A 12,579-nucleotide genomic window follows, 5' to 3' on the forward strand; every position below is an offset into this window, starting at 1 on the left:
GGGTTTCTGGGTAAACGGGAATCAGAGTTGAAGTGGGCAACTGCGTTTGCGTCTTGCCTGTTGCCCGCCTTAAATATGGACCAATCAGAAAAGAGGACGGGCCGGGAACTAAGTAGCTATGGGTTGGCCCCTGGGCCAATCGGAAGAGCCCTGATTTGGCGGGAGTCTTGACCGCGGCCGGAGCTCTTGGTGTCTCAGCGCGAGCTCTTGGTGTCCGGCCGCCGTGGCCATGTTCGTGTCCGATTTCCGCAAGGAGTTCTACGAGGTGGTCCAGAGCCAGGTGACCCCCTTTCTTGGACCCCGAGGGCTTTTTGGGGGAAAGAGATGAGGGGGAGCGGCCATGGGAGAGCGGGAGGAGATGGGTTCAGGTCGCAGCGCTCAGCTCCCCGACTCTTCCCCCGACAGAGGGTTCTTCTCTTCGTGGCTTCGGACGTGGACGCCCTGTGTGCTTGCAAGATCCTTCAGGTGAGCCCTGCGGACTGGGAGGGTGGGGCCAGGGTGAGAGGGGAGGGTGCAGGCTGGGCCTGGGCGGCTGGTAGGGGCGCGGGGAGGGCAGAGAGTGGGGCAGGAAGTGGGGGCTTAGAATCCAGAGGGAACGCGGTGGGGGAGGCCGCCGGGCGGGAGATGAGGAGCGGAGTAAGGGAACTCCACCCGGGTGAGAGCTCAGGAGGGGTGGGGGCTGGAGCAATGGCAACCGAAAGCTGGCAAGGGGGACTCTGAGAGGTCGCATCCCCAGCAGGACAGTATTGGGTGGGTTAGAGAAGGATTAGGCAAAAGGCAAGGAGACTAGTTAGTATTTTTGCTGTAACCTAGGCAAAAAATGGCTGCATTCGAAAGGCCTATGGACCCACCTGTAGTGGCTTCTCAGATGTGGGGTCTGAGACAGAGGAATCTGTGACAACTGAGGGCATAGTAGTGTCATAAGCAATACTGGAAATACAAGATTCCTTAGTCTGTTATGCAAGAGGCTTGCTTGGTTGAGTTTTGAATGTGGTGCCATGTTTACATGAACTTCGGCAGGCCCTTGGGTCATGAACTATTTCTCAGAAGACCTAGAAATAAGATCAGCTTTTCTCCCAGTGTTTTCCTTTGGTAATTTTAAAAAATACAGCAATGTTGACAGATTGGTGCAGTGAACACGCATATCCCCATCACCTAGTTTCTCCTTTAACATTTCATGAACCTTACTTTATCACATGTTGTTTGTCTCTCAGCCTATCTTATTTTTTTCTAAGTGCATTTCAAGGGAAATTGCAGACACCCTAATTATAATAGGCTTTGAAAATAATCTCTCTCCAGGCCCTGTTCCAGTGTGACCACGTGCAATATACACTGGTTCCAGTTTCTGGGTGGCAAGAACTTGAAACTGCATTTCTTGAGCATAAAGAACAGGTATGAGAGATGCATTTTAGAATAATTAGACTTTTTCTACTCAACTGCAATTTCTTAACATTTAGCATTCTTTCTATTTCCACAATAGGTTGCATACGTATGTAAGTATCAACTATATTAGGCAGTACGAAAGAGAAAAATGAGCTATATGGCCACATGACTTACCCTCAAGTTGTAGGGACAATATGGGCAACAACAAAAAAAGAGTGAATATGGATAGCCTCTAACTTTGAATTTGTGTGCAGACATTTCATTGTAAGGTGCTTGGAATTTAGCAGTTAGTTTTTGATATGGCCTAGTTAAAATTACTTTAGATTAGACCACTATTTTACATTCTCTTCCCAAGAAAGTGTATTCTAATTTCCAACTTGAAATCCAGGAACATATCTTCTCTTTTCATAATTTAAACAGTAGAGGCCAGGACTCCTACCACGTCTTCATGGGGCCTATAATGAGATGTGGGACATCTTAGACCCCACGGTCCCCACAGCTCCCTGGAGTCTAGCCACATCTAGGATTGTCTGCCAAAGATAAATCCTCACCTGGAGCTCCTGTCATCACGGGAGGGACCTGTGCCAGTTGGTATTTGTAAGGAAAGGATTCTCTATAGTGATAGGATATAATAAGAGACTTAATTGAATATTTAGGTGCCCATTAAGTATGGGCTGCCCAAGGTTTGCTAAAAGTGTAAACCTGTACAATGCTGTTAGTATAGAGAAGCAGCACAGCACCGTAGAGTGACTGAGATCTGGAGAGGCCCAGGTATGCATTTGAAGTTTCCACCTGCTCCTCATCAGCTTCTTGCCCCTGTGCATGAGACTGGGGCATGCTGATCCTCTGCACGTTCCTTGGCGAAGTGGAGAGAGCCACGGTGCCAGCCATGGGGTATCTCACGGTGTCATCATGAATATGAAATAGCACATGGAGTATGTTAAAGCTCTTAACACAGGCCAGCCATTGCCATTTTGGGAGGCCCTTGCCCTCAGAGCCTTGCCCAGTGTCAGGGGCTTGATGTGTGTCAGCAGAAGGACTCAGGCCTAGTGTGCTGAGGTAAAGGGGCCTCCACGGTGCACTTACTTCACAATGTCCTCTTCTTTTTTCAGTTTCGTTCTTTTGTCCTCATAAACTGTGGAGCTAACGTAGACCTATTGGATATCCTTCAGCCCGATGAAGATGCCATATTTTTTGTGTGCGACACCCACAGGCCAGTCAATGTCGTGAATGTATACAATGATACCCAGGTAACGAGGCCTTTGGGGCCCATGCCTCGCCTGAGTTCTCCCATCAACCTGATTGTACCTTTTTATGCCACAGACAACGTGGCCTGTATCCACCTCCCCTACAGGAGTTGGAGCAGCCTGAGGACAAGAACTTGTCCATCTTTGATGAGAAGCGCGGCACCTTACCCTCAGAGGTGCTCAGAATGCATTTGTGGATTTGCTTGACCTGGGAGGTGTAGGGACCAGAACCTTGCCCTGAGTCTGCCCTTGGAGCTCAGGGCTGCCCAGTCTCGTTGAATATCAGGGAATCTCAGAGGCATTTGCCCTGTAAATGGGCTGGGACCTGCCCTGCCCATCTGAGGGTGGTGTAAGGACCAGCAAGACAGCAGTGGGAGAGGCCGCTGTGAGCCCGAGAGGGCGCTGCTGTGCTCACTCCTTGAACCTCCAACAGCGAGCACGGAGCCCAGGCCAGAGCAGCGACCTAACCGTTGGTCTTCACCTCCCACTCTGACAAAGGGTGGCCCCAGCATTCTCATGTGAAGGATCTCTCCAGGAGCAGTCGGCCTGGACCTGCTTTAGAGACAGAATGTACCCCATTAGGGGTGGCCTATCGTCATGTCTTTTGTCAGAGGCCAAGTCGTGGTGTGTTCATCTGTTGGCTGGGTGTGTGGCGTAACAGGGAGCTTTTTTCCCAGACTTAAGTGACTATAGAGAGTTTTCAAACTTTTGCTATTTTTATATACTATGCATTGCAACTCCAGTGCCTCACTGAGTGGAAATGAGAAAAAAAAAATGCCTGAGAAGTCTGAAATTCTTCTCAGACAGGTGGTTATTTATATGTAGAGGAAACTTATGAGTCAGCTCATTAGAAAATAAGATTCTACAAGAGAAAAATGTATGATGAATAGTTTTCTGTCCAGGAGAGAGGAGAAACCTGATTGCTTTTTGTTTTAATTTTAGATCAAGCTACTCATTAAACAAGATGACGACCTTGAAATTCCCGCCTACGATGACATCTTTAGGGATGAGGAGGAGGATGAAGAGCACTCGGCTAATGAAAGCGACAAAGGATCAGAGCCCTCCGAGAAGCGGACACGGTTAGAAGAGGTAGGTTTGGGCCTCTCACTGCCGTCTTAAGGAACTTGTCACTCACAGAGGTCAGAGGTCAGCCTGGAGTCTGCTGGGCCCAGGCAGAGCTATAAGACAACAGGTGTGTGTGCTGCCTCTGGGCTCTGCTATCCCCTGGTTGTGTGGCCTCAGGCAGGTTACTGGACTTCTCTGAGCTACAGTTTGCTCATTTATCCAGTAGAATCCTGTCAGATGAAATGAGACTTAGGATAGCTCAGCTCATTGCCTAGATAGCAAACATTTTTAAAAAGCAATATGAAGAAATGATAAATAGCATGTCTCTCATGTTCCCGACTCCCCTCCAGATTGGCTCTCTGTGCGTCACCGTGGCGGAGTGACATGGGTCTGCTGCCCTCAGCCTGGCTTGGTCCCAGATGGTCATTCCAGGGCAAGCATCTCATGTGCAAAGATATGAGTGGTTTGTGCCTCATGAGCCTTGGATCTAACCCACTTACCCAATCTGGGGCCTGGCCAGAGCTTGTGGCTTCTACTAGATGTAGGATTACAGATAGGCAGCAGCTGTTCCTGTAATATGAGGGCCTTGTTTTCTTGTAGTGCTCGGTGTTGAAGAAGCTGATGCCCGTGGCTCCTGGTCCTTGGTGTGCATGCTGAAATTTGCCTCTGGAATGTTTTAGGGTCTTCCCTTCATCCTTATCATCCTTGGCTTGACAAGGGCCTTTAGCAGAGCCCTTTAGAGCCATGTTTGGGACATTCAGGGCACTGTCCATGTGGGGGCCGTGTCCTTCAAAGCTAGGAATGTCCTTAAACCTTCCTCCCTTCGCCCACTCCTTTCACTAGAGTTTCTGGTGGTCTGATCAGGGGCCTTTCAGACCTGCTCTGAGATTTTCTTTCCTCTTACCCGTTCTTGATCTGTTCTATTTTCCAGCAGACTTTTGGTCCTTATCTTCTAATCTTTGATTCCTAAGAGCTCTTTTTTGTTCTCTGAATGCTCCCTTTTTTTGATAGCAGCCTTAACTATTGACGAACTGCTTTTCATCAGGCCCCACATATCAATATCTGCTGAGATTTTCCCTGGAAACATTCATGTTCTGCAGATACGAGTCTTGGAATTCTCCACTCTGACTAATAAATATTTTTTCAACACCTATGTGCCAGGTACCCGTCAGGCTCCGAGGGTACCATGGGGAGAACAAAGTCCTGCTTTCATGAAGCTTCCTTTCCAGTTGGGGAGAGAGATAACGACCATGTAAACAAGCACGGTTACAGGATGGTTTCAGGTGGAGATACATATTATGAGTAAAAATAAAGCAAGGTGGGGACTAGACAGGCAATGGGTGGCTGGTTTATGAAGGTGGCCAAGGACACTTGACCAGAGACCTGAATGAGGAGGGAAGGAGCCAGGAGGATTCCCAAGAGGGGTGTCCACCACAGAGCGTCCACAGACGCAGGGCTCAAGGGGGAAGGACAGTTGATGGGGTGCGACCAACAGCGAAAATGAACGGGCAGGTGAGAACTGACCAGTGGGTTTGGCAACAGACCCGAAGTCCGTGGCCTTGGTGCAATGTAAGAACACATTAGAGCTTCCGTTTACATGCTTAGCATGTCCATTTAAAATCTGAGTTTGTGAATGCTTTATATAATACGATATGGAATATGCATAATTTCTCGCTGGCTTTTTATCTTGAAATTTTTTCCAAACATATACAATTGTTAAAAGGATAATATGATGAATAGCCATATATCTTCCATCTAGATTCAACAATTGTTCACACTTTGCCACATCTGCCTTCTCGCTGTATAGCTATATATGCTTTATTTTTTGCTAGATCACTTGAGAATAAGTTACAAATACCATGACATTCTCCCCTAAATTCTTCCATATACATCTCCTAAGAATAAGGGGATTCTCCTTCATAAATACAATACTTTTATCACACATAAGAAATTAATAATGTCTTAATATCATTTAATATTCAAATCATATTTAAATTTATTTAATTGTCCCCAAAATAGATTTTGTAGCTGTTTTTGTCTCTGGACCATCACCCAGTCAAGGTTGGCACATTTGTATTTAACTGTTTCTTTATTGTCTTTTAACCTAAAACAGTACCCCATCTTTTTTTTTTCCTGTTTTGTTTTGAATAACGTTAGAGGCCAGTCCAGTTTTCTAGTATTTATCACTTGTTTTTACGTAGAGTAATTTTATTGCTCCTCATTCCCTGCATTTTCTATAATCTGTAAATTAGGGCTAGAGGCATGATTTTAATAAGATTTAGCATTTTTGAGAAGAATTTATATATCATTAAAATCTATACATGATTTATAAATGAACGTACATTAGAGGTATATTCTCAGAAATATTTTTATTAGTGGGACTGGGCACTCGAGGAGGCTTAGAGACAACAGGCCATAAATAACATTTTCAAAGAGTTTTGCTATAAAGAGAGCCGAAAAGAAGGCATAGGGTCAAGAAAAGTGTTTGTCTTTTAGAGGTGGGACTAATTTAAAGCTGGGCCCGGCAAAGATGAGATTCCGCTGTAAAATGAATGTAATTACACTTACTCCACAGGTGCTGTTATATTGTTGTTCAGGTCACCTGGGTTCAAGTTTTGGATCTGCCATTACTAGCTATGTGACCTTAGGCAAGTGCCCTCTCTGTATCTCTGTAAAATAAGGGTAATATCATACTTGACTATTTTACTCCTGGTGTTTAACAAATGACTCCAAAACTTGCAGCTTAAAACAACCATTTTCTTAGGCTCATGGATTCCATGGGTCGGGATTTTGAGCCGAGCCTAGCAGGGATGCTGTCTCTTGGGGCTGGAATCTTGGGAAAGCTCATGGGCTCTCACGTCAAACACCCAGGCTTCTGGGATGGTGCCAAACCAGGACTGCTGATGCAAGTGCCTGCAGGAGGCCTTCATTACGCATGGCTTCCTCACAACACAGCATCTCAGACTCCCAGCATGGATGTTCCAGCCAACAGGGCAGCCGCTGCATGGCCCTCCTGACCAGTCTCAGAGTCCCCCAGCATCCCACAGCCACGAGGGGAGGGGGCAGGACTCCAGTGTACACTTTGGGGAGGGTCAAAGAATTCTCACATAGTGGGGGTTTTGTTAATCATCTTTTTTTGAGGTAATTTCTACATAATCAAATTTACCAGGTATAAAATTCATTGAGATTTGACAGATGTATAAAGTCATGTGACTACTAGCACTTCATAACAGAGAACAGTTCCTTCACTCCCAAAAAGTTCCCTCATCAGGACCTTTTGTTTTTTTATCGTTAAACTTTCTACTTTGAGATCATTGTAGATTCACATGCAGATGTAAGAAATAAGATAAAGTCACTTATATACTTAACCGACTTTCCCTCAATGGTGACATATTGCAAAACTCTGGTACGATATAACAACCAGGATGTTACCATTGATATAGTCAAGATATAGGACATTTCCGTCACCAGAAGGATGCTTCCTGTGGCCCTTTCATAGCCACACCTACTTCTCTCCTCCTCCACCCCCTCCTTAGCTCCTGGCAACCACTAATCTCTTCTCCATTTCCATAATTTTATCATTTCCAAAATATTACATAAATGAAATCATACAGTATATAATCTTTGGGAGTTGGCTTTTTGCTTGGCATAATTCCCTGGAGATTCATCTAGGTTTTTCTGTGTTTCAATAGTTGATTCCCCTTTATTACTGAGTAGGCTTCTGTGGTGTGGATGGACCGCATTTTCGTTTAGCCACTGAAGGCCAGCCACTGAAGGACTCACCCACTGAAGGACATCTGGGTTGTTTCCAGTTTCTGGCCATTATGAGTAGAACTGCTGTAAACATTGTATACAGGTTTTTGTGTCTGAGCACAAATCTTCATTTCTCTGGGGTAAATGACTAGAGTTCATTTGCTGGGTTGTATGGTAGTTACATGGTCAGGTTTTTACAAAAGTGCCAAACTCTTCCAGAATATCTGTACCATCTTACGTTCTGACCAACGATCCATGAGTGATCCAGTTTTTCCACATCTTTGCCAGCATTTTGTGATATCACCTTTTTATTTTAGCCATTCTGATAGGTTGTAGTGATATCTCATTGTGGTTTTAGTTTGCATTTCTCTAATGCAAATGATGTTGAATATCTGTTCATGTGCTTATTTGCCATCTGTATATCCTCTTGGGTGAAATGTCTCTTCATGTCTTTTGCCCAATTTCTAATTAAATTGTTTGTTTTTATACTGTTAAGTTTTATATATTCGAGATACTAGTATTTTGTCAGATGCGGTTTGCAGATATTTTCTCCCACTCTGTAGCTTGTCTTTTCATCCTCTTAACATGGTCTAATGCAGAACAAGTGTTTTTAATTTTGACAAAGTCCAATTTACTGATTTTTCCTTTTAAAGATTGTGCCTTTGGTGTCAAGTCTAAAAAGTCTGCCTAGCCCTAAATCCCAAAGATTTTCTCCTGTTTTATACTAAAAGTTTTATGGTTTTATGTTTTCCATTTGTGTCTGTGGTCCATTTTCAGTTCATTTTGTTTAAGGTGTGAGGTTTAGGTCAGTGTTCATTTATTTGTCTGTGGGTGTCCAGTTGTTCCAGCACCATTTGTTGAAAAGGCTGTCCTTCCTCCATTGAAATCAATATGGCATATTTGTGTGGATCTCTTTAGGGATTCTCTGCTCTATTCCGTTGATCTATGTGTTTACCCCTCTGCCAAACCGCAGTCTTGACTGCTGTAGCTATCTATTAAGCCTTGAAATCAGATAGACTAAGTACTCCCACTTTATTCTTTTTCAAAATTGTGTTAGCTATTCTATGTCCTTTACCTTTCTATATCGTTTTTAGCATAATTTTCTTTATACTTACAAAAAATCTTGCTGAGATTTTTGACAGGAATTGCGTAAACCTGTATATGAATTTGGGGCAAGTTGACATCTTTATTGTGTTGAGTCTTGTAATCCATGAACATAGTATGTCTCTCCATTTATTTAAATCCTCTTAGATTTCTTTTATCAGCATTGTATGCTTTTCAGCATACAATCCTATACTGTTTTGTCAGATTCACATCTAAGTATTTCCCTTTTTTTGGAGTGATTGTAAATGATGTTGTATTTTAATTTTAATATCTATTTGTTCATTGCTAATATATGGAAGTACAATTGATTTATGTTTGTCTTATGTCTGGTGCCTTGCTGAGCTCACTTATTAGTGCGAGGAGTTTTTTGTAGATTCCTTGGGATTTGCTACATAGACAATTGTGTCATCTACAAATAGGGACAGTTTTAGTTCTTTTCTGATTTGTATGCATTTTATTTCCTTTTCTTGACTTATTACTCTGGCTGGAACTTCCAACACTGTGTTGAATAAGAGTAATGAGAGTGCACATCTTTGCCTTTTTGTGTTCATAGACAGAAAGCGTCCAGTCTTTCACCATTAAGTATGATGCTGGCTGTAGGGTTTTGTAGATGCTCTCTACCAAATAGAGGAAGTTTCCCTGTATTTCCCCCCCTTTTTTTTTTTGAGTTTTATCATGAATGGATGTTAAATTTTGTCTAGTACTTGTTCTGCACTAATTGATAAGACAGTGTAACTTTTCTTCTTTAACCTGTTAATATGGTGGATTATATTGATTGTTTTTTTTTTTTTTAATATTGAACCAGCCTTGCATCTCAGGAATAAAACTTACTTAGTCAGGGTATAATAATTATTTTTATAACTTGCAAAATTCTATTTGCTAATATTTTATTAAGGATTTTGCATTTATTTTCATTAGGGATATTGGTCTGTAGTTTTCTTTTTTGTACTGTGTTTGTCTGGTTTTGGTATCAGGGTAATACTATCTTCATAAAATGAATTGGCAAGTGTTCCCTCTTTATTGTTTCCTTCCTTCTGCTTGCTTTGGTTTATTTTACTCTTCTTGTTCTGGAAGCGGCTTAGATTATTGATGTGAGACTTTTCTTCTTTCCTAATGGGTGTATTTAGTGCTATAAATTTCCCTGTAAGCACTGCTTTCAGTGTGTCCCATATATTTTTGATGTATTTATTTTCACTTTCATTCCCTTCTATGTATTTTTTTTAAATTTCCCTTGGGACTTCCTCTTTGACCCATGGATTATTTTGAAGTATGCTGGTTAGTTTCAAAGTGTTTGGAGATTGTCCTCTTATCTTTTTTTTGTCTTTTTGGGGTTTTTTTTGAGAAAGATTAGCCCTGAGCTAACATCTGCTGCCAATCCTCCTCTTTTTGCTGAGGAAGACTGGCCCTGACTAACATTCATGCCCATCTTCCTCTACTTTATATGTGGGATGCCTGCCACAGCATGGCTTGCCAAGCTGTGCCATGTCCGCACCCAGGATCCAAACTGGTGAACCCCAGGCCGCTGAAGCGGAACATGTGAACTTAACTGCTGCGCCACCAGGCTGGCCCCTCCTCTTATCTTTTGATTATTAATTTCTAGTTTGATTCTGTTGTGGTTGAAGAATACACTCGATGTGATTTCAGTTCTTTTACATTTGTCGAGATTTTTTTTTATGGCCCAGGATATGATCTATCTTGATATATGTTCTGTGACCATTTGAAAAGAATAGGTATTCTACTGTTGTAGAACAGAATGTTCAACAAGTGTCAGTTAGATACAGTTGGATGATGGTGTTGTTGAGTTCTCTTTCCTTGCTGCTTTTCTGTCTAGCTATTCTATCAATTCTGAAGAGAGAGATGGTGAAGTCTCCAGCTATAATTGTAGATTTGTCATTTTCTCCTTTCAGTTCTATCAATTTTTGCTTCACATGTTTTACAGCCCCGTTGTTTGGTGCACAATACATGTTTAGAATTGTTGTGTCCTCTTGGTTGACTGAAATTTTTATTATTATTTAGTATTTCTGGTCATTTTCTTTGCTCTGAAGTCTGATTTATCTGATAATAATAGTGCACTCTTGTTTTCCTTTGATTAATGCTTGCATGCTTTATCATTTACCACCTTATACTTTCAACCTACCTATATTGTTATATTTGTACTGAGTTTGTTTAAAAAAAGGCAATGGGGCTGGCCCAGTGGCGCAGCAGTTAAGTGCCCACATTCCACTTTGGCTGCCCAGGGTTTGCCAGTTCAGATCCTGGGTGCGGACATGGCACCACTTGGCACGCCATGCTGTGGTAGGTGTCCCACATATGAAGTAGAGGAAGATGGGCATGGATGATAGCTCAGGGCCAGGCTTCCTCAGCAAAAAGAGGAGGATTGGCAGCAGTTAGCTCAGGGCTAATCTTCCTCAAAAAAAAAAACGGCAAAAGATTTATATTATCTGAAGAGAAATCAGAGTATATGAGTTTCTTTAAATAGCATAGAGTTGGATCATGTTTTTTTTAAAGCTAATCTCTGTCTTTTAATTGATGTGTTTAGACCATTTACATTAATTTTAATTATTGATAGGTGAGGGGTTAAGTCTGACCTTTTTATTTTCATTTTATATTTTCTATTTGTTCTCTGTTTTTCATATCTGTTGGCTTTTTCTTTTTTTTTTTAGAATTCTGTTTTGATTTACCTCTAGTGTTTGTGTATCTGTTTGTATAATATTTTTAGTGGTTGCTGCAAGTGTTACTTATATATCCTTAACTTATCACAGTCTACTGGCATCATCATTGTACCAGTTTGAGTTAAATGTAGAAACCTTATCTTCCTTCACGTCCCTTATTCTCCCCTGTTTATAATATAATTCTCTTAAACATTTCCTCCACATACATTTAGAACCATATCATACAGTGGTATAATTTTTGCTTCAATAATCAAACATGATTATAAAACTCAAGAGAATAAGGAAAGCCTATTGTATTGACCCAATTTTTGCTTGTCATGTTTTCTTCCATCCTGATGTTCCAAAGTTTCTTCTTTTGTCATTTCCTGTCTGTTTACAGAACCTCCTTTAACCAACTTTTTTTTAGGGCAGGTCTGCTGGCAATAAATTCTCTTAGCTTTCCTTCTAAGAATTTCTTGATTTCCCTTTATTCCTGAAAGATATTTTCATTGATTGTAGGATTTGGGATGAACAGTTCTTCTTTTCTTTCAGCACTTGAAAAATGTTATTTAACTTCAATTTTAAGAAAATAATTTAAAAAGAAAAATGCTGTGCCACTTCCTCTGGCCTCCATGGTTTCTGACGAGAAATCTATCGTTCAAACCGTTTCTCTCCCATAGGTAAGATGTCATTTTTCTTTTGCTGTTTTTGATATTTTTTGTCTTTAGTGTTCAGAAGTTTAATTATAATGCGTCTTAGTGTGGATTTCTTTGGGTTTAGCCTTTTTGCGATTCAGTCAGCTTCTTACATCTATAGATCTATGTCTCTTGCCACATTTCCAGCCATTATTTCCTAAAGTTCATTTTCATCCCACCTTCTTTCTCCTCTCCTTCCAGGACACCGATGACAGAGTGTCAGGTCTTTCATTGTAGTCCTGCATGTCCCTGAGGCTCTCTTTACTTGGGTTTTTTTCAGACGGGTTTTTCCCTGTTGCTCAGACTGGGTAATTTTTATCATCGTATCTGCTGATTCACTGCTGGTGTTTTTCTCTGTCTCTCCATTCTGCTCTTGAGCCCACGCACTGAGTTGATATTTCACTTATTGTACTTTTCAGTTCTAAGTTTTGATTTGGTTCTTCTTTCATCGACCATTGCTTTGCTGAGGTTTCCTATGTTTTCATTTGTTTCAAGCGTGTTTGTAATTGCTTGTTGAAGCATTTTTGTGATGGCTGCTTTAACGTCCTTGTCAGATAATTCTGACTTCTCTGTCGTCTTGGTGTTGGCATCTGTGGATTGTCCTCTTTTATTCATTTTGGGATCTTCCTGGTTCTTGGTATGATGAGTGATTTTTTCAAATGAAACCTGGACATTTTTGTG

General features: G+C 41.8%; 1 protein-coding gene across 2 annotated transcripts in view; it reads left to right on the top strand.

Annotated features, from left to right (window-relative positions):
- The first annotated feature begins 144 nt into the window (after positions 1 to 144).
- The window catches only part of CDC45 (cell division cycle 45), a 37,102-nt gene continuing 24,667 nt past the window's right edge, over positions 145 to 12,579 (top strand). For both annotated transcript variants that reach the window (XM_014827119.3, XM_070516656.1), the window contains exons 1-5: positions 145 to 280; positions 406 to 465; positions 1,300 to 1,392; positions 2,496 to 2,633; positions 3,573 to 3,719. In XM_014827119.3, coding sequence (XP_014682605.1) covers positions 230 to 280; positions 406 to 465; positions 1,300 to 1,392; positions 2,496 to 2,633; positions 3,573 to 3,719 — 489 coding nt within the window. In that variant the 5' untranslated portion in view covers positions 145 to 229. The remainder of the gene's footprint in view (positions 281 to 405; positions 466 to 1,299; positions 1,393 to 2,495; positions 2,634 to 3,572; positions 3,720 to 12,579) is intronic.

Source organism: Equus asinus, chromosome 8, assembly GCF_041296235.1.
Source record: "Equus asinus isolate D_3611 breed Donkey chromosome 8, EquAss-T2T_v2, whole genome shotgun sequence".
Taxonomy (NCBI): Eukaryota; Metazoa; Chordata; class Mammalia; order Perissodactyla; family Equidae; genus Equus; species Equus asinus.